Source organism: Staurois parvus, unplaced genomic scaffold, assembly GCF_062004578.1.
Source record: "Staurois parvus isolate SC_StPar_1 unplaced genomic scaffold, SC_StPar_1.0 ptg000639l, whole genome shotgun sequence".
Lineage (NCBI taxonomy): Eukaryota > Metazoa > Chordata > Amphibia > Anura > Ranidae > Staurois > Staurois parvus.
The window spans coordinates 1,772,003-1,794,329 of record NW_028318435.1 but is presented as its reverse complement, the minus strand read 5'-3'; the positions used below and the strand labels follow the sequence as shown (position 1 = coordinate 1,794,329).

The 22,327-nt window shown below is 38.9% G+C and overlaps 1 protein-coding gene across 5 annotated transcripts in view; it reads right to left on the bottom strand.

Annotated features, from left to right (window-relative positions):
- Positions 1–15,689: 15,689 nt before the first annotated feature.
- The window catches only part of INPP4B (inositol polyphosphate-4-phosphatase type II B), an 823,047-nt gene continuing 816,409 nt past the window's right edge, over positions 15,690–22,327 (bottom strand). For 3 of the 5 annotated variants that reach the window (XM_089693867.1, XM_089693870.1, XM_089693872.1), the window contains one exon: positions 17,094–20,895. In XM_089693867.1, coding sequence (XP_089549993.1) covers positions 20,721–20,895 — 175 coding nt within the window. In that variant the 3' untranslated portion in view covers positions 17,094–20,720. Of the gene's footprint in view, positions 17,055–17,093; positions 20,896–22,327 lie in introns of those variants that run through there. The other 2 variants (XM_089693869.1, XM_089693868.1) reach the window with 2 other exon arrangements.

The window sequence follows — 22,327 nt, the reverse complement described above, 5'->3', positions numbered from 1 at the left end:
ATGGATTTCCTCTTCGTTTTACTTGGCAAGCGAAAATGTAGTGCATATACACACCACATGTTTGGATGTTCATTTATATGTGAACCCTCACTTTGTAAACCAACCTATTCTGTTTAAAAGAGAAATGAATGGCAAAACATTTGTGTAAGCATATAAAAAAGTATAAACAGTCTTTTCCCTTTTTTTTTTATAACTCATCATATACTCTCTGTTCTCATCTGCATAAGAGCTTCGGGAGGAGAAACAGCAGAACACTGATCTTCCCAGTGAATGGCTGTGCGGGTGAGGGGGTGTCAAGACAAGTCTAATCATTGCACACTGAGTTCCCGGAATAGCTAGAGAACTGACCACTCTGTGCTCTCATGTCTGGAGTAATCAGTTTTTATTAGGAAAGGAGAGGGACTGGCAGGAACACCAGGGATTTCACACAAAGGAAGCAATACAAAGAGAACCGGATACATTTTTATACAAGTACATGGTACAGCAGGCACATATCAAGAATATGAAATGTTATGTTTACATATTCTTTACATTCTGGCAAAGATATAAACCAATTTAATATTTGGTGTGCATTCTTAAATATTGTAGAACAAAATCTGATCATAACGTGTAGCAGGAAGGTTTGTCCATACACTGAAAATTAAAAAAAAAGTTTCTGAATATGATGTTGTGAGGAAAATTAAATGATTCAGAAATGCTTTTCTATTAATTTTAGGTGATTATTTAAGTTAATTAAAGCTGGCCATAGATGGTTCATATCTCGGCTGTTTCCGGCTGATAGTACACAATCGACTTGGGTACAACCAGCCTGTCAGATTTTGCATTTGATTACTGCCAGCGGCTATAGCAGCTAGCAGTAATCATTGTGTTCTTCCGGCAGGGACGCCGGACACCCCTGCCATGAGAACATAATGGCTCTGCGGGAGGGATTCTCCTATCAACACTGACTGTGTTGATGGGGGAATTGAGCGATTTGCAGGAAAGAAAATCTCATCGTCTATGGTTTGCTTTAAGGTGAGCGCATTTGAAACAACACGAGTGCTGTCCATGATACTTTTATTTGCAAAGGAGTGTAGCAAAATGTGAAGAAAAATCTGCAATTAAGATAATCTCAGAAAGGAAGGAAATAAACACAATACAAGTGAGACTGTAAGCCAGATAAGGAGTAGGGAATTTGGCTATGACATAGGAGAGGGAAAATGAGACTGCTGGCAAAGCTATGTGAGCTATTGCAGAGGCTCCAAACAGCTGACATTTACTGCACTCAAATGTTACTGTATAATGTTATGTGGATGCAAAGACCTCCTATAGATTATATTTGCACTGAAGACTGCACAGTGCTGCCACCCACTGACTACATTAAAAATTACATGATCAAATTACATTTAACCACTTCCCATCTGGTTGTATGTAAACAGCCGGGCAGTGCAGCAGTGGGTTGCCGTTCATAAATGGCGCCCGCCATTTTGTACTGTGTGCGCTCCTTGGGAGCGCACGGCACCACGATCCAGTGCCCGCTGTGTCCTCCAGACACAGCGGAACACCAACCGCTGTACGGGACCTCTGTGTGAGGTCCCGATAATGTGATCACTGATTGGCCAATCAGTGATCACTTAATGAGTAGTAAGCAAGATGTCACTTCTGACATAATTGCTTACTACTACTGAAATCTGTGAATGATCACAGAGGTCACATGGTACAAGGCTATTCACAACAGCCTTGTACCATGTGACAAGCTGTGACCAATCACAGCACACACAGTATTTCTCAATGGCTACAAGAATGCAGCCAGAGAGAAGGAGAAATGATTGATTTTACATCCTTTATGGGTGTAACAGCAATCAGTGTAAAAAAAAAAAACATCTTCATCACCCCTCACAAGTAGTGACACTGTATTGCTAGGGTGACAGTATGTAAAAAAACAAAACAAAAAAAGACATAAATAATAATATAAAAAAATAAAATAAAAAATGTTTTTAAAAATTATAATTTTTGGTTATAAACTAATTTGGGTTATTTTTTTTTACTAAAAAGATAACTGAATAAATTTTGGTCAAGATTTATGAATAAATATTAGTTATTTGAAACCTTTTATAAGAAAAACACTTTTTTTTCAAAATGTTTGGATTTTTCATTTATATAGCAAAAAAAATAAACATCCCAGTGGTGAATAAATACCACCAAAATAAAGTTTTATCTGTCTCAAAAAAATGCTAAAAAATTCATATGGGTACAGTGTTGCACGACCGCGCAATTGTCATTCAAAGTGTGACAGCACTGAAAGCTGAAAATTGGCCTGGACAGGAAGGGGGTAACAGTGTCCGGACGGGAAGTGGTTAAAGAGTAACCACTTTGTTGAGAAAAAAAAATAAATTTTCCCCTCTGAGTGATCTATGCACGTTGCAAGGATTTTAAGAAACTTTGTTGTAGATTCCTACCTTTTTTATTCCAAAGAAAGAGTGGTGTGTCTGTGTTCATGTGCAAAGTTTATCTAATGGGAGTGGTTTCATAATTGCTGATCAACTGCAGGGCTCTAATGAGGAAAGTGGAAGGGTCTGCATCCCTTTAGACGTGCAAGAAAGTGCAGCGCTAGTTACTGTAAATCATAAACGTCCATGTGATGTTCAAAATTAAATGAATAGGAATAATTATACAATCATCTGGCGGCCATCTTTGTAAGTGCCGGTGCTGTGTTTTTACTTCCACGTGGATTTGTATGTCTTATTATTCCAATAAATACTACACTATATACCGCTGTTTCAGGGCTCTGTATTGTGAGCACCTTTTCTAGGAACCCATATCGCAAGATCGCAGGATTCTTCCATAGTGGAGGGGCCACACATTCCCTAGAGAGATTGTTTCAAGGCTTTATTCATTGCTATCTTTGGTGAGTGCATAGTGGTGGAGGATTATCACGGATGTCACTTCAGTTCATGTACACTAGTTTACAAGAACACATTGCCATATTCCACAGGATATTTCACTTCATTTCATTCATTTTCATTTGATTATTTAGCACTAATTTTTTTAATGGATTTATTTTCTTTCATTGTATGATTATTTCTATTCATTTAATTTTGAACATCACATGGACATTTATGATTTATAGTATCTAGCGCTGCACATCTCTGATGAAGACACATGACCGGTGGCGTAACACGTAGGGGAGGGGCTTTGAAGTCATGACGCTTGATGGTTCCATACTGACACCAGCTGGATACTGATGAAGCCAAGTGACCTGTGGCGTAATGCTTAGGGGAGGGGCTTTGACATCACGACACTTGGTGGTTCCATACTGAAACCAGCTGGATACTTTAGGATATTCACCACTGGAAAAAAATCCAGAGGACACATTTTGTGCACAAAGCATTTTTTATACAGAGTACATGTGAGTGCATTACTTTATTAATAAAATGGTTTTAAAAGAATAATACACTATGATTTGATTATTCCTCTATATTAACCACCATGGAAGGGGAGCCTATTGTTTGAGTGGAGAAGGACCCCAAACAACAGGATACCATCCAATCCATTTTGGCCCATTTAATGGGACACAAGCGTGATATGACCTCACTTAACGGTTTGGTCATATACTTGAGGTGAGAGTACATCTGGTGGGGGAGCACAATAAATGCAAGTTTTTTCACACAAGAAATCAATTAAGAAGCATGGGATATTTTATTTTAAAAGGAGCTAGGCATACTTGAAGAAGCACATATTTATGGACTTTTTAATATAACTTTAATTTATTATATCTTTTGATACGGATATGGACATTACTTTTGTTATTTTGTCTTTTGTTCATAACATATATATGCATATTGGTTTTGAAAATTGATATTGGTTCACATATATATTTATTTTGGCACCCAATATCTACACCAGCACCTGGTTGCACCTATTACATATTATTTATTTTGAGCATTCTTAGTGAAGCGAGGCACATTTTTGTTAAATAGTATTGGTTGGCATGCTATTATATGTGTTAGGTGTAGGCGATTCACAATTAGCACTTAGTATCAATTACCTTTCACATAGCACCTCACAAGCTTTTACTTTTCATGGCCATATTGCATTGCATTTTATAGTAATTTACAGAGCTGCAGAATGAAAAGAAAAGGTAATTTTTTAACAACATTCAATTACAATATGACTTGTGTCGCAATTTCATATACTATATTATTTTTTATTTGCAATTTTTTCCCACGAAAGTGGGGTTGCCCATTAAGTGCTTCCTTGCATTGTAGAACATGATTATATCCACACATGCCAACTTTTCATGGGTAAGTGTACATGGGTGTCAGACTACTGTTGTGATTCAATGACATGTATTGAATAATGAAAGCAACGCACTCTATTCAAAATACAAGCACTTCATTCTAGAGCTTTCAGACATGTTTTACAAAACCATCAAAATGAAAATACTAAACTTACATGCAGTGTACGGTTTCAAATGTTTTCAGTGTTTTAACTAGGTATCAGTATAGTTATAGTCCCTGCGTCAATTCTATGCCTTACCTTGTAATGATGACCTAACTCGATGTGGATGCAGTTTGTAGTGTCATTGCCGACTGATTCCCCTATGTCCATGTATGCATTCACATAGCTTGTCCCTATTTGCTAAAGGGACAGGCAACATCTTGTTCTGGGTCACACAGCATTCAATGCATCCCTCTCGAGTTCTTATATGTTGTATCACAAATAATCCATGTACAAATGACATAAAACTGCATGGTGATTTCACTGTTAATTGCCCTGCCTAAATGTGTCTTTGTCATATCTAATTACTGTTTAGTTCTCACCTGCAGAACATTAGACTGAGAGATCCAGGGACTATGGGATATTTAGTAGCCTCATAGGAAGTGTCAGTTCTTAGACTACAGACAGAGGCCATGCATTAACCTGTTCAGTTAAATTGAGTTAGGGACCTCAGACTGTACGCCCCTTGAGGGTTAGGGACTGATGTGAACGTACAATATATATATGTAAAGCGCTGCGTAAATTGACGGCTCTATATAAGTACCTGAAATAAATAAAAATAAATGGCAAAATGCGTCATGTTTCAACACAAACAGAAACTTCTGGCAAAGGAATGTGATTTACTCTACTTAGGGCTGTGCACACACATGTAAAAAACCCTAAGCCTTTCCAACCACTTTAATGGTCTCTTCTGTCATAAATTCTTCCCCCTTGCCAGTTAGAAGTAATGTACACTGAGCCATACATGCACAACTCACAGTGCGCTCTGTGCTGTGATGAAGTGACTCCAATGCGCATGCATAGGAGTGACACCATCGTGGCTGAAGAGAGCGAACCTGGAACGAAGACTGGGAGAAGATGAAGCACTCAAGCACTGACAGTGTAGTGCTGAAGGGCATCCTATGACAAGTTAAGATTGTCATGATGTGCTAATATGCGCTGCACTTTATGGCATAAACCTGAAGGAGGCCAATTTTGATTTTTTTTTTCATGGTATTTAATACCACTTAAACAGAGGACTGAATGTGCCAGAGGAAGGACATACTGCTTACAGTAGTAACTGGATTAACACAGTCTACTTGAAAGCCTGAAGAGAGCGCTGGGCTTTCTTATTAGAAAAGGCCAGCTTGCTTTGCAGTTACAGTGTCATGCATACAATCCTTATTAAAGTTGTTCTAAAGGCTAACAGTTTTTTTTTACCTTAATGCATTCTCTATATTAGGGTAAAATAACCTTTTATATGCAGCTCCTCCCACTGCCCTTAAACACATTGCTCAAAAAAATTAAAGGAACACTTTGAAAACACATCAGATCTCAATGGGAAAAAATATGCTGGATTTCTATACTGATATGGACTGGGTAATGTGTTAGGAATGTAAGGATGCCCCATCATTTGATGGAAATGAAAATTATCCTACAGAGGACTAAATTCAAGGACACCCCGAAAATCAAAGTGAAGAAATTATGCAGCAGGCTAATCCATTTTGCTGAAATTTCATTTTAGTAACTCAAAATGGTACTCAGTCATTTCTATGACCCCCTCAAGCTTGTATGCATGCCTGACAACATTGGGGCATGCTCCTAATGAGATGACAGATGGTGTCCTGGGGTATTTCCTCCCAGATCTGGACCAGGGCATTACTGAGCTCCTGGACAGTCTGAGGTGCAACCTGGTGGCGTCAGATGGACTGAAACATGATATCCCAGAGATGTTCTATTGGATTTAGGTCAGGCGAGTGTGGGGGCCATTCAATGGTATCAATTCCTTCATCCTCCAGGAACTGCCTACATACTCTCGCCACATGAGACTGGGCATTGTTGTGCACCAAGAGGAACCCAGAACCCACTGCACCAGCGTAGGGTCTGACAATGGCCAGACCATCACTGACCCACAATCAAAATGGTCATGCTGAACGATGTTGCAGGCAGCATAACGTTCTTCGCGGCTTCTCTGGACCCTTTCATGTCTGTCACGTGTTCAGGGTGAACCTGCTCTCATCTGTGAAAGGTACATGGTGCCAGTGGCAGACCTGCAAATTCTGGCGTTCAATAGCAAATGCCAATCGAGATCTATGGTGCTGGGCAGTGAGCACAGGGCCCATTAGAGAACTTCAGGCCCTCAAGCCACCCTCATGAAGTCTGTTTCTGATTATTTTTTCAGAGACATTCACACCATTGGCCTGCTGGAGGTCATTTTGTAGGGCTCTGGCAGTGATCATTCTGTTCCTCCTTGCACAGAGGAGCAGATATCGGTCCTGCTAATGGGTTAAGGACCTTCTACAACCCTGTCCAGCTCTCCTAGAGAAACTGCCTGCCTTCTTGAATCTCCATGCTCTTGAGACTGTGCTGGGAGACACAGCAAACCTTTTGGCAATGGCACGTATTGATGTGCCTTCCTGGAGGAGTTGGACTGCCTGTGCAACCTCTGTAGGGTCCAGGCATCACCTCATGCTACCAGTAGTGACACTGACCCTAGCCAAATGCAAAACTAGTGAAAAACAGTCAGAAAAGATGAGTAGGAAAAAAAATGTCAGTGGCCTCCACCTGTAAAACCATTCATGTTTTGAGGGTCATCTCATTATTGCCCATCTAGAGCACCTGTTGTTAATTTCATTAACACCAAATCAGCTGAAATTGATTAACAACCCCCTCTGCTACCTAACTGACCAGATCAATATCCCAGGAGTTTAATTGATTTGATGCTATCCTCTGAATAAAAAGTTTTCCTTTAATTTTTTTGCGCAGTGTACTTACCTGGGCCCAATTTTGTTCCATCTTGGTGCCTGAGAGCAGTGGCATTACTCTCGCTCTCCCTCGTCACTGGACTCAGTGAGAGCAGCGGAAGCCAATGGCTCCTGCTGCTGACAATCAAATCCAGTGACGAGGGAGCAGGACATGGGGCCGAGCTGCACTGTGTGTGTCAATATATGCACACAGAGTGACTCGGGATCAAGCCTACACAAGTGCTCCTATAGCATCGGCTTGCTATGGGGGTACGTGGAAGGCTGGAGGAGCCAGGAGCACCAATGGAGGAGGATAGGGGCTGCTCTGTGCAAAACCATTACACAGAGAAGCATGACATTCGTTATTTTTGAAAAATAAAAAAGGAACTTTACAATCACTTTAAGCATATGAAAAATAAATATTTAATATAAAAATGTAAAAATATAAAATATGTTTATAGACCTATAAATAAAAATAAAACGTAATTCATTGCAGTTTGTTTTTAATTAAGGGGAAGATTCTCTTCAAGCGTCTCTCAGTTATACTTTTATTACTGTCCCTTCATTCACACAAGTGCACAGATGACAGTACTGAGATAGAATTTCCCAGGTTGTAAAGAAAAAACCTTTTTTACTTTGTGAAAATAATTTGATGCAAGTCAGCGTTTGGAAGAAGACTATTCATTATACATTAATCCAATCCAAACATAGGTGCCTTTATTTGTTCTCCTTTTCTAATCAGTCTCACTGTTCAGATGTCAATTCTCCTCCCAGTGTGGATACATTTGCCTATGGGAAATATCCTCAGTGCTTCCCCCAGGCCCTATGTTGTGTTAGTGTGTCTTGCATCTTTATGAGGGAGTGCAATTTTTATCCCATAGGGAACTGAGCTCAGGCAGATCTTCACTGTTTCTCAGCTGCTGACAGACTGCCTGTCACATTCAACCATCAAGCGGTAATTCTTAGTAATATACGTTAACCGCAACAATCAAAAGTGCTATGAAATGCTCCTTCTGCTAGACCTCTGATACTTTTAGCATTAGCAGTCCATTAAGGCTTCCTTAAGACTTTTTTCTCTCTAAAAATGTTTGTCATACACCTTCATCCAAGAGGAGTATGAACGGGATCAGTGAATAAGCTCAACAATATCTATCCAATTTTAATTAGATGATTTACAAGTCAGGTGTCCTAAAGCCTACTTCTGTGTGCTGCCTTACACATTTTATGTCTTGGGAGGTAGACCAGGGTAAGTTCCTTTTCAATGTTCTGAAAACATTGCTCTGCTAATCTATCACTTCTTGTTCAGATTTAATGCAAGTCATAGGAAGACAGGCTGCAGAAAGAAACAACACACTCCATTAGCATAGTGTTCCTGCTGGGACTCATCTTATCTGCCCAGGACTGGTCTGTTCTGATATGATGACAGGCTGGAAATGAATGAACTAAAGAATGACATTAAAAAAAAGCACTTGTAATAACAACAGATAAATTGTATGCGTCAGCCAATGCCACCTCTATCTTAAAGCTGGAGGAATTCAGCCACTTTCTAAAATCTGATGGCTACTATGGGTTATGCACTCCTGTGGACTTACCTCTTATTTACAACTGATAATTTTACTGAGCGCTGGGAGTAAAACTATTGCTATAGTCTTGGTGCTCTAACAGGAGATATGCTGCTTTCTCAAGTAGCAGCAGCTCTTCCCGCCTCTTCCCTCTGCAGTCCATTCACAGGAGGCTTTGTATTTTGTGAAAAGTTTTATAATAACAGGGGCTCTGTGATTGGGCCATAGCAGAGGAGGGTCGGGTAAGTGGCTGCAGACAGCAAGTGGCAGAAGTGATAGCTGTACTCTGTACTCTGAAAAAAATGTAAATTGTAAATAAAAAAGATACTGTAAGTTCCCACGTTGACAAGCATTTAATTGGACATAAACCATAGTAAGCATTTTATAAAATAGCTACATCCCTGGTGTTCAGCTTTCACCACCATCTTTAACCACTTCAAGTCCGGACACTTTCATCCCCTTCCAGTCCAGGCCAATTTTCAGCTTTCAGTGCTATCACATTTTGAATGACAATTGCGTGGTCATGCAACACTGTACCCATATGAATTGTTTGGCATTTTTTTGAGACAGATAAAACTTTATTTTCGTGGTATTTATTCTCCACTGGGATTTTTATTTTTTTGCTAAATAAATGAAAAAGTCCAAAAAGTTTGAAAAAAAGTGTTTTTCTTATACAATTTTGCAAATAAATCTTTCTTCATACATCTTGGCTAAAATGTATTCATCTATCTTTTTAGTAAAAACTATAACCCAAATTAGTTTATAATCAAAAATTATACATTTTTTTTATATTATTTTTTAACATACTGTCACCCTAGCAGTGCAGTCCATAGTGACACTGTACTACTTGTGGGGGGTGATGAAGATTTTTTTTTTCTTTTTTTTACACTGATTGCTTTTACACCCATAAAGGCTGTAAAAGCAATCATTTCTCCTTCTCTCTGGCTGCATTCCTGCAGCCATTGAGAACTACTGTTTGAGCTGTGATTGGTCACAGCTTGTCACATGGTACAAGACTGTTGTGAATAGCCTTGTACCATGTGATCTCTTTGATCATTCACAGATTTCACTAGTAGTAAGCAATGATGTCAGAAATTACATCTTGTTTACTACTATGCATGTGATCACTGATTGGCCAGTCAGTGATCATGTGAATCGGGACATCGTACAGAGGTCCTGTACAGCGATCTGTGTGTGTGATCCCAGGGAGTGCACACTGGCAATGGATGCGGGGGGACGTTTAGAAACATCCATCTGCACTGGCAGCGCTCCTGGTCGGCCGTTTATCTACATGAGCCGGACGGGAAGTGGTTGAAGCAAAAGGCAATTTAATGAAAAATTAAACAAAAAATGAAACACCACCTAAACAGATGTCTAAAGCTGCCCATAAGCAGATTAAAATTTGTCCAGTCAATGTGTGACCCTCCCTTTGCATGGACAAGTTTGAAAACGTCTCTCTATCAATGTATTATGACAGTGTCCTGTCAGAATGTTCCAGTGGGAGAATTCCTCCATTCACTCGTTTGTGTGAATGGAGGAGTCAGATAAGTTGGCTGAATGCATGAAGGTAAAAAAAAACTTTGAGCCTTTAGAACCACTTTAAATAAGAGGATTTCCTAACTGGTACCATGCGCGTAAAAGGGAACATTTGATGGCTCTGTCAGAACCACAAACATATTTGCTACTGCAGAGCAAGACAACAAGACTCTATGTTTGTTACAGTATCCACCAGGAGCTTTCATTAGTTGACTAATGTATGACAGAACTGTCTTTTTGGGACTAATGTAGAACAGAACTTCCCACCTAGGGAATCATGTATTATTCATTCAGCTCACACAGTGATGTACTCAGTATTCACTATTAGCTTGATTCACTCATCTGTCCTGTTTATGCTTGCTTTGGTTTGATATTGTAGGAAAATGTTTGTACAAATTATACCTTACACATGGGAATTTGACCACTAAGATATCCAGCGTGTATAGACTTTATTCCTGGCAATAAACAAGCAGCAGGGACAGGTCAGATGCTCTAAATGTTGAATATAATTGGTCTTTGAGCATAAAAGTATCTGTAGTGACAAGTATTGTTTCCCTTTTTACCACTATGTCATTGCTGTACTGGAAGAGGTAAATCTGTCAGCCCTTAGTACAAATACTTTTGTATTTTAATGCCTCAACCAGTTACAAGCAACTTCTAATATATGGATAATCCAAATGCTATGAAAGAAAGTATAGATGGCTTGAGTAATTATTGAAAGTTTGTATGTTAGTCTACAGTTTTTCATGCTTAATTTATTATGTTTGATATTTTATTAAATGAAGATCATTTATATTGGTCACTGGAGATCAAACAGTGCATGCATTGTTTTCAAGGAGTAAGCTGACTCCTAGACTGTCATGAGAAAAAGAAGAAAAGCACAACCATCGTATGAGACTTCAAAGCAGGAAGGAGAGCCTGAATATGAGTAAATATGGCTGCCCCCATGCAAACATGCAATTGCAAACTATATACAGAAAAAGATTTGTAAACCACAAACAGATAACCTGATCTGCTTTACAATATATATATATATATATATATATATATGGTCGTTGGTTCAAATTCCAACCATGGCACCACCTGCCTAGAGTTTGCATGTTCTCCCTGTGCCTACGTGGATTTCCTCTGAGCATTCCGTTTTCCTCCCACACTCCAAAGACATGCTGGTAGGTTAATTGGCTCCTGGCTAAATGAGCCTTAGTATGTGTATGTGTGAACGTAAGTTAAAGACCTTCAAAAAAAAAAAAAAAAAAATATATATATATATATATATATATATATATATATATACACACAGTGGGGCAAAAAAGTATTTAGTCAGCCACCAATTGTGCAAGTTCTCCCACTTAAAAAGATGAGCGAGGCCTGTAATTGGCATCATAGGTGACCTCAACTATGAGAGACAAAATGAGAACAAAAAAATCCAGACAATCACATTGGCTGATTTGGAAAGAATTTATTTGCAAATTATGGTGGAAAATAAGTATTTGGTCAATATCAAAAGTTCATCTCAATACTTTGTTATATATCCTTGGCAATGACAGAGGTCAAACGTTTCCTGTAAGTCTTCACAAGGTTGGCACACACTGTTGCTGGTATGTTGGCCCATTCCTCCATGCAGATCTCCTCTAGAGCAGTGATGTTTTGGGGCTGTTGCTGGGCAACACGGACTTTCAACTCCCTCCAAAGGTTTTCTATGGGGTTGAGATCTGGAGACTGGCTAGGCCACTCCAGGACCTTGAAATGCTTCTTACGAAGCCACTCCTTCGTTGCCCGGGCGGTATGTTTGGGATCATTGTCATGTTGGAAGACCCAGCCACGTTTCATCTTCAATGCCCTTGCTGATGGAAGGAGGTTTGCAGTCAGAATCTCACGATACATGGCCCCATTCATTCTGTACTGTACATGGATCAGTCATCCTGGTCCCTTTGCGGAGAAACAGCCCCAAAGCTTGATGTTGCCACCCCCATGCTTCACAGTAGGTATGGTGTTCTTTGGATGCAACTCAGCATTCTCTCTCCTCCAAACACGATGAGTTGTGTTTCTACCAAACAGTTCTATTTTGGTTTCATCTGACCATATGACATTCTCCCAATCCTCTTCTGGATCATCCAAATGCTCTCTAGCAAACTTCAGATGGGACCGGACATGTACTGGCTTAAGCAGGGGGACACGTCTGGCACTGCAGGATCTGAGTCCCTGGCAGCGGAGTGTGTTACTAATGGTAGCCTTTGTTACGTTGGTCCCAGCTCTCTGCAGGTCATTCACTAGGTCCCCCCGTGTGGTCCTGGGATTTTTGCTCACCGTTCTTGTGATCATTTTGACCCCATGGGGTGAGATCTTGCGTGGAGCCCCAGATCGAGGGAGAATTATCAGTGGTCTTGTATGTCTTCCATTTTCTAATTATTGCTACCACAGTTGATTTGTTCACACCAAGCTGCTTGCCTATTGCAGATTCAGTCTTCCCAGCCTGGTGCAGGTCTACAATTTTGTTTCTGGTGTCCTTCGACAGCTCTTTGGTCTTCACCATAGTGGAGTTTGGAGTGTGACTGTTTGAGGTTGTGGACAGGTGTCTTTTATACTGATTAGAAGTTCAAACAAGTGCCATTGATACAGGTAATGAGTGCAGGACAGAGGAGCCTCTTAAAGAAGGTACAGGTCTGTGAGAGCCAGAAATCTTGCTTGTTTGTAGGTGACCAAATACTTATTTTCCACCATAATTTGCAAATAAATTCTTTCCAAATCAGCCAATGTGATTGTCTGGATTTTTTTTCTCATTTTGTCTCTCATAGTTGAGGTCTTCCTATGATGCCAATTACAGGCCTCTCTCATCTTTTTAAGTGGGAGAACTTGCACAATTGGTGGCTGACTAAATACTTTTTTGCCCCACTGTATATATATATGACACTCACCAGCCACTTTTTTAGGTACACCTTGCTAGTACTTGGTTGGACCCCCTTTTGCCTTCAGAACCGCCTTAATTCTTTGTGGCATAGATTCTACAAGGTGCTTGAAACATTCCTTAGAGATTTTGGTCCATATTGACATAAGTTATTGTTGCCTTTGTGTCATCTTGCACCAGTCTACCCATTCTTCTCTGACCTCTGACATCATCAAGGCATTTTTGTCTACATAACTGCTGCTCACTGGATATTTTCTCTTTTTCGGACCATTCTCTGTAAACCCTGGAGATGGTTGTGCCTGAAAATCCTAGTAGATCAGCAGTTTTTTAAATACCCAGACCAGCCGACCTGGCACCAACAACCATACCATGTTTAAGTTTACTTAAATCCCCTCCTTTTTTCTCCATTTTTAGTCTCGGATCGAACTTCACCATGTCTAGATTCCGAAATGCATTGAGTTGCTGCCATGTGATTGGCTGATTTACAATTTGTGTTACCAAGCAATTGAAAAGGTATACCTAATAAAAGTGGCCGGATATATATATATATATATATAACTGCAAGCTCTAACAAGTGGTGTGCAAACTGTTAAACTGTTGGCACTATATAAATCCTCAATAATAATAATAATAATAATATTATATATATATATATATATACACAGTTGTGTTCAAAATAATAGCAGTCAGACATCACTAACCTGATCAATCACTGTTTTTGGTAGAAATGATATTTCTACATGGCAAACAATTTACTAGCAGGTGTAGTAGAGTAATAGAAATCCAACAGACCTGACAGTCATGACATGCATGCTGCTGATTCTGTGTAATTGAATCACTAATTGAAAGGGGCATGTTCAAAATAATAGCAGTGTGGATTTCTTTTAGTGAGGTCATTCATTCTTTGAAAAACAGGTGGCAATTATTGCCCTTATTTAAGGAAGGAAGGCAGCAAATGTTGTACATGCTGGTTACAGTGCATTTCTCTCTGAAATTCTGAGGAAAATGGGTCGTTCCAGACATTGTTCAGAAGAATAGCATACCTTGATTAAAAAGTTGATTGGAGAGGGGAAAACATATAAAAAAGTGCAGAAAATGATAGGCTGCTCAGCTAAAATTATCGCAAATGCTTTAAAATGGCAACCAAAACCTAAAAGACGTGGAAGAAAGAGAAAAACTACCATTCAAATGGATAGAAGAATAGCCAAAATGGCAAGGACTCAGCCAACAATCAGCTCCAGGAAGATCAAAGAAGGTCTAAAGTTACCTGTGAGTACTGTTATAATTAGAAGATGCCTATGTGAAGCCAAGCTATCTGCAAGAAGCCCCCGCAAAGTCCCACTGTTGAAAAAAAGACGTGCTGAAGAGGTTACAATTTGCCAAAGAGCACATTGACTGGCCTAAAGAGAAATGGCGCAACATTTTGTGGACTGATGAAAGTAAGATTGTTCTTTTTGGGTCTAGTGGCCGGAGACAGTTTGTCAGACGACCCCCAAACACTGAATTCAAGCCACAGTACACTGTGAAGACAGTGAAGCATGGTTGTGCAAGCACCATGATATGGGGATGTTTCTCATACTACGGTGTTGGGCCTATTTATCGCATACCAGGGATCATGGATCAGTATGAATACATCAGAATACTTGAAGAGGTCATGCTGCCTTATGCTGAAGAGGAAATGCCCTTGAAATGGGTGTTCCAACAAGACAATGACCCCAAACACACCAGTAAACATGCAACATCTTGGTTCCAGACCAACAAGATTGACGTTATGGAGTGGCCACCCCAATCCCCGGATCTTAATCCAATAGAAAACTTGTGGGGTGACATCAAAAATGCAGTTTCTGAGGCAAAACCAAGAAATAGAGAACTGTGGAATGTAGTCCAATCATCCTGGGCTGGAATACCTGTTCACAGGTGCCAGAAGTTGGTTGACTCCATGCAACACAGATGTACAGCAGTTCTCAGAAACAGTGCTTATACAACTAAATATTAATTAAGGGATTCAAAGGAAAGCAAAATCTTCAAACATTTTTCAGTTTATATAGTGAATGTTTGAGTTTGTAAGAAGAATACAAACACTGCTATTTTTTTTGAACAGTCTAATATTCACTTTTCTTCAATTTTTTTAGAGGAACAACACACATTTGATATATTTTTCTTCATGTTTTGATTTGGAATAGAATGTGTAGTGTTCCCAATACATTTGTGTGTATGAAAATAAAAGCCATTAGAAGGATTTTGAGCTTTATTCACTTCTTTCAACAAACTGCTATTGTATTGAACACAACTGTATATATATATATATATATATATATGTATATATATATATATTTATACAGAGAACTATATCTCTTAAATGTAAATGGCTGCATGTGTACACTCCCTAATATTTGTTGTATAAGTTCACAATCAGGGAGACTACTTAAAATTCTATATATATGACTTAATGGTGGATGAGTATAACAAGGAAAAGGCAAAATATATAAAAAAAAATATTTATTTAAATAAAACAAATATACATGGTGTACAATGAAAATGGTTACATATGAAACAGAAATGAATTTCACCAAGGACACACACTCTAATGCTGGATAATAATACTTTGGAACATTTTAATGGAAACCAATGAAACACTTGTAAATTGGGTATGAAATGGAAGCCATTTATTCCCAACACTATTACAAAAAGATTGGAAAAAAGATGCATGTGACTAAAAACAAACTATATGAAATGCCAAAGCCAGATTTTGAAAACGGATGGCACCAACTCCAAGGACCAGCTGGAGTTAGCAGCCATTTTCAACCAGCTGACTATAATAATGACTTCAAATGGTATAAAAAAGTAATAAAACAAACCTTTGGAATCATAAAAACACCTACTGTTAGCAAAATACACATAAATACATACACTTCACAACCTATTCTTCTGCTCTGTAACAAAACCTCACTTCCCTGCACAATAGATCGTGTATGACGTAAAATAATACCACATGGCCAATTTTACAGGATACAATCGTGTTACTTCATCAAGTTTTCTTTTGGCTAATTATATCTTATTTTGGCATTGTATTTGTGAGATTTCAGCTACATGAATAATAATATAGTTCAGAGTATGTGAAGAAATGGGCATGTATACTTAAAAAGAAACCAGAATTTAAATTTAGAGAACAGCTGGTGCTTCTCACCATCATTTCTACAAATAAATATTATGGCATTATTTACAATCAATTTGTGTATCATTTGGTCATATTCCCAAGAATTAACACAAACTGGTCCATTCCAAAGACATAAGAGCGCTTGTGTGATTGAAGTTCTTGAACCAGAACTGATTACATTCTGTGCTTAGAATGCATGTGAGCATCTTTGAGTAAAAAAATGTTACCTCTACTCGAATAACACTGCCTTAAATATTACAGAAACACAACCGGACACCCTTGGGCTTTGGTAATTAACAAGGTTATCTGCTGGCATACCACTGTTTTCATATCATTGTGCTTCTGATTGGTGTTTATTACAATTCGCGGTCCTAATTTTGCCCTACAAAGTGGGTTGTGCAAATTGTGCTTTAAATATTTTCCTTAGCTCTTTTGGCGCATCGCAGTCCTTAACCTGATCTACTGCATGAGAAATTTCCCAGTTGACGCTATTATATTGATCTGTCCAGTCTGTGCTTTGTCTCGGTCAATATGTGACATTGTTAATGCTTAAAAGCACTCAATTGTTAATTTTGCCGTATGTCCCTTCTGGAGGTCTGTAGTACTTTGGAAATGTCAGCAGTTGTATCATGTTGAAAGCATACTTTCTGCATTTGATATTCTTCAGCACATTCTCTATGCGGCATCCTTCTCTGGGAAGAGGAAAAGAAAGCACAACTTCATGAGACAGATTGTACAGAAATAGCTTTTATTTATTCATTGCTGTGTTGCATTTTTTAAGTAAAAATAACAAGGATTCAGCTATACATATTTTCTCAGTTAGATCTTTTTCACAAGTGATGATACATCTTACATATTAAAATCCAAAGGCCAGACACATATAATAAATGCCTTCAGAATTGCCAGCAGCTGCACTTTAAATCCACACTACCTAAATAACCTTCCTTACTGTGTGGGCTCATTTAATAAGATACAAAGGGAAATCATGTGCAGTAGCCCATAGCAACCCAACTGTGGTTTTTCCTAGCGTAAAGCTGTCAGAACAATGGGAGCTAATTTCTGATTGGTTGCTAGGGGCTGCTACATTTGGGGTGATAAAATAAACCATAACGCATACGCATAACCAACTTCATACTCAGCTTTAATAGGTGTGCTAAATTTAACACTGCCAATAGTTTTGTATTTACAGGCAACAATGACCTAATTGTTATTCGACAAGGAAAAAAATAAGATTAGTTCAACCATTTACAATCTACTGCAGACAGGAGGGACCCAATCCAAGCAGTACTTGGAAAAACAGATATTCTACTGCTGTCAGCATGTCAAAGATGACATTTGCATTTGAATGCTGAAAAAGCAGGTAGTATGCTTCAGGGTTCAGGTATCCAAAGTAATTGCTAGGATTGTCCTTTGGTTACCATAGACCTCAATGGCACTCTCAGCAGACTGATATCAAAGGGCAAACTTTGGGTTGGGTATTCAACAATCCGTCTGAACATTCACATATAGACATCAGTAATTAACCCACCATGAATCTGCACGGCCATATTGAAGACCAGTCGGTCCACTGACTTCTTCAGTGTGAGATTCACTGATCCACAAATGACCATTCTCTAAGTGGTGCTATATATGATAATGATTTAAAGTTAACATGAATAGTGTGTATTGCACCAGACTGTAAGATGAGCCCCGTGGTTTTTTAATTGCATTGTGATTGCTAAAAGTATCCTCACACTATCACATTAATAAATATAATCCTATATACCAAACCTCTGTGTCTCTCAAATATAAGGCATTCATTGAATCTGGCCATAAAGATTTATAGATAAAATTCAACCTCTATGTTATATCCGATCTTTCAATACTAATATTTAGAATTCATCTGAAGCTCTCTAACTAGGTTACTATTATTTTCTTAGAAAAAGTTATTTTACAAAGAGTAGTGCATATTGACATAAAGTACAAAAATTGTTTGCACTTTTCTAGATCAATGTTTTCAAGGGAAAGAGAAAGACGAGTAGGATTAAGGAGATAAAAAAAAAAAAAGTGCCAGCAAACGAAAACAGAGTGATACGAACATGGTAAACTGGTCACAAAACAGAACAGAGCTTTGTCAACAGGACTCCCAAGTCATTAAATTCTCATTCCATTACACAGCTATCATTAGTATGGTGGGTGAGACATACTGGCAACATAAGTTTAAGCTAAAAGAACACGCTTAGCCCTTAAAATATCCTCAAAAGCATGTTGCCTAAACCACTGGAGGAAGCCGCTTTAGGTTTGGATACAATATTCATTAGTCTGCAGGATTCAACAGAATCAACCATTTTGATCCTGCGATGTGTGCAATGGGTCCATGCTCTATGCTTCTTCCTATACTGCATAGTTCTGTGGTATCGTAGCTGTAAACAGGTGAAAGTAAACCCATTACAACTATTTTTATTACACGATTGTCAGAGTTTATAGCTCATATGCAACTCAAATTCCAGTCCTAAAGTATTAGTATGTAATTCTACCTTTTTCAGCATGGAGGTGGTTATTCACGGTCTACATACACTTGTTTTAAGGGAAGCTGTTACAGAAATCTGCAGCTGTATGCAGAAACCCTTTTTACTTTTGTTGTGTGCAGAAGTTGTCTAGAGTAGACCATACTTTGGTGTATGATATGACTAGTTGTGGTAGGTTCAGATTTTACAGTTTTGATAGCAGAAAAAATTAAAATAGCACAGTCCTCCCTATGGGCAAGAAACACAGGTAATGATAGACAGATACATTGTGCAACCTGATGGCTTTACTAGTCAATGATGGGAAGTAATTAACACAATTATCTTGTTTGTGGTATGCCAATAATACTACCTTAAATGTAGTAGCACACTGCCTTTCCGATATACTGTTTATACATTTATATATTTCACTTCGAAGACTTTTACACATGGAGGGATTTGTTTCATGTGGTCTACCCCTGTATTTTACTTTGGCAGCCCAAAGATTCTACATTGTTATTGTAATTTACAAGACTTCAATGAGCTTAAGTATTTTGGTTGCAAAACAAAAAAAGTAAATTGCTTTAATAAAAAAAAAAACAAAAAAACAGATGTCAATGTGGAATAATGGTATATCCAGTACTATAAGGTAATGGAGGAAAGGGAGATCCTTGATATCAGCAAGTAATCCCACTACATGCCCAGATTTACCGATCCTGTAAACTGCAAACTATGCCCAAGCCCACTAGTTGGAAAGCCAATGGAGCTGGCTTTGGCTGGGATCCTGGAGATGTGGCTATAATCCAGGCCACAGTTGCAATACACAATCCTACTTGGTGGTTTTAAATTATGGACAAATGTTTATGCATGTTATTAGTGGTTGGAGAGTCTGTGAATTAGGTTAATACAATTCCCCCAGTGAGTGGTCTGCGGCAAGATGCAGTGTACATGGTATGTGTTTTAAGCGCTGGTCCTTATCATTTATTTTGTAGGTGTTCTTGTTAAAGTAACCATTTTGACAAAACTAAATTGAAAAAAGCTGTTATCTGCAAAGAAGAATATAAATACTTACTGTCACAGACCCAACTGGGACAGGGGCTTTTGGAGGGGACTGCAGGCTAGCCTCTTACCTACTGACCATGGGTCCAGGCTAGCCTGCATTCCCCTCTAAAAGCTCCTGTCCTGGTTGGGTCTGTCACACTTATCTTCTCTGCTGCCCAGTTGCCAAGGATCAACCTTCCTAAAATCTGCTGGGAAACTGACACTTTCAAGGAATGTCCATCTCCTATATCCACTGCAGGGAGCAGTAGCCACTTTGAGGCCAGCATGAATAATCTGTCAGAATTACGGAGAACACAGGACATTCACAGAAGTTTCAGTATCTCAGCAGGCTTCTGGGGACTGTTCCTCAGCAATGCAGCAACAACACCTATGCAGCAGGAGAGAGACATATTTACATTCATCTTTGCAGGTAACAGCTTTATTCACAAACTAACATTGCCAACAGGGTTGTTTTAAGTAAACATTTTGAACACAGCCTTGTTTTCTTCAATAAAGAACTTTGTGCTGTTGATCTGACAAGGATCATTATGTTGACAAAGCTTTCAACTAAGCAGGCAAAGAAATGCAAATAAGTTCTATAATCAAACTGAGGCACCCAAATGTCATATATACTATCTTCCTCCAGTCTTTTGAGCAGATTTGACTACATTTTCCCAATATACTGCTATAACTCCATAGATACATACATATAAAATGCATGAAAAAATGGATTATAGTTGAAAGGGCACATTATTGAGGTTAGAGTACAAAGAATCATAAATATATTTTACAAACTAAAGAACATTGTAAAATGAACAGAAAATTAAGTGCATATTATTGATATTTGGCTAATAGCAATGCAAGACTGAGAATAAGCCACACAACCAACAAGTGTGAGCTGACAAGAAGCAGAGCAACAGGATAGAAGTGACGGGAGGTTGGCTTGTTATCTGTTACACAGCCTTTTTCTGGATCATCCGACTCATTCAGAATTCCCTGGGCTTGTCCGCTGTTAGACAGGAGAAGTTAGGAACAAACAAAATAGTGTTACAGGAGAGTTAGTACATGGATTTCAAGCAAGCCAAGACAAAAACACAACAACATGCAAAGGGTAGAGAAGAAAAGTCATTTATTTGCTACAGGCAGCTTCCTATGCAGTCTAACTTTTAACAGAAACTAGAAGAGGAAGGGATGACACACACAAAAGGTATCAAAAATTATTTATCTATATAGCAAAAAAACAAAAAAAGGGTATTTGCAAGCAATATGGTTACTTATTGTATATCACGTGTATTGCTATGACTTGAGGAGATCGCAGTCCCATGACTGTGTAGATAACTTATGGTTTGGTGAGATAAGCTGAAACAGTATTTGCACTGCATCCCAGGTAGTCATAGCAGATCACCCAATGTGAATAGCAGCACATGAATATTTCAGGTCATTGTGGATCATTTGAAAGTCTGGTCATTCCATTGCCCCTGTGAATTCAAGTGGAATTGTAACCTGCTTGTATGTTGCCTTCTCTGGTTCCTCCCCTACCCCTCTCAACAACATGCTAATTACATTTTTAAACACATCTGTTCTGTTTTCATTACATAACTATTTTTCTGTACTCCTCAATGCACTGCAGGCAGAATATAACTGATGATAGAGGCCACCAGGGTGCTGTACAAAGCTTAATAAAAACATCACAGCACCCTGCCTCAGTACTCCCCTCAAGAGCCTCCAACCATTATGCAAGCAGTTGGCTGGCTCTTGGTAGAAGGTATGCAGCTATCAAAATGTTTTGATGGATTGGTGTCTGTCTGTAGGAGTGGGCATTCCTTGGTCACTGCATTGTTCACATGCAATGATGAACCTCCATGATTGGAAGAGGTGAAATCCAATGAATTAAAGGACAGGCCACTGACAGTAAGGCTCAGGAGGAAATGGCCAGATGATGCAGTATGTCCTCCAGGCAGGAAATAAGGTGGGCTATCTGACTTCCTGAAGATTCTAATGCACACTGTGAGAAGCATACACAGAAGTGCAAAGAAATCAGAGTAAGCAATTTCCGTATTGGAGAGAAGCCTGTATGGTTGTGAGTATAGGGAAGGTTGGAGTTCAGCTTTAACTCCAGGAAAAACCTACCCTTATAGTGGGCTTCTCTACATGTCAAGGGTTAAATGCTCATTAACTTTAGGCGATAAGGAATAAGGTGTAATACTTACATTACTCCTTGCTCCAACACTCTCCTTCACTCTGGCTTGGTGGCGTAAAATACAGGGCTATTGACCCTGTACTGTACTTGATGTGATTATCTCTTACAGCAGGCTAGAGTGCATTGGGGGACCAGTCACACAAATGGAGGGAGCCTGCTGGAGTGTAGAATAAGGTAAGTATTGAACATTACTCTTCACCCCCTAGAGTGAAGTGAATTTAAACCTTGCAGTGCTCGGGGG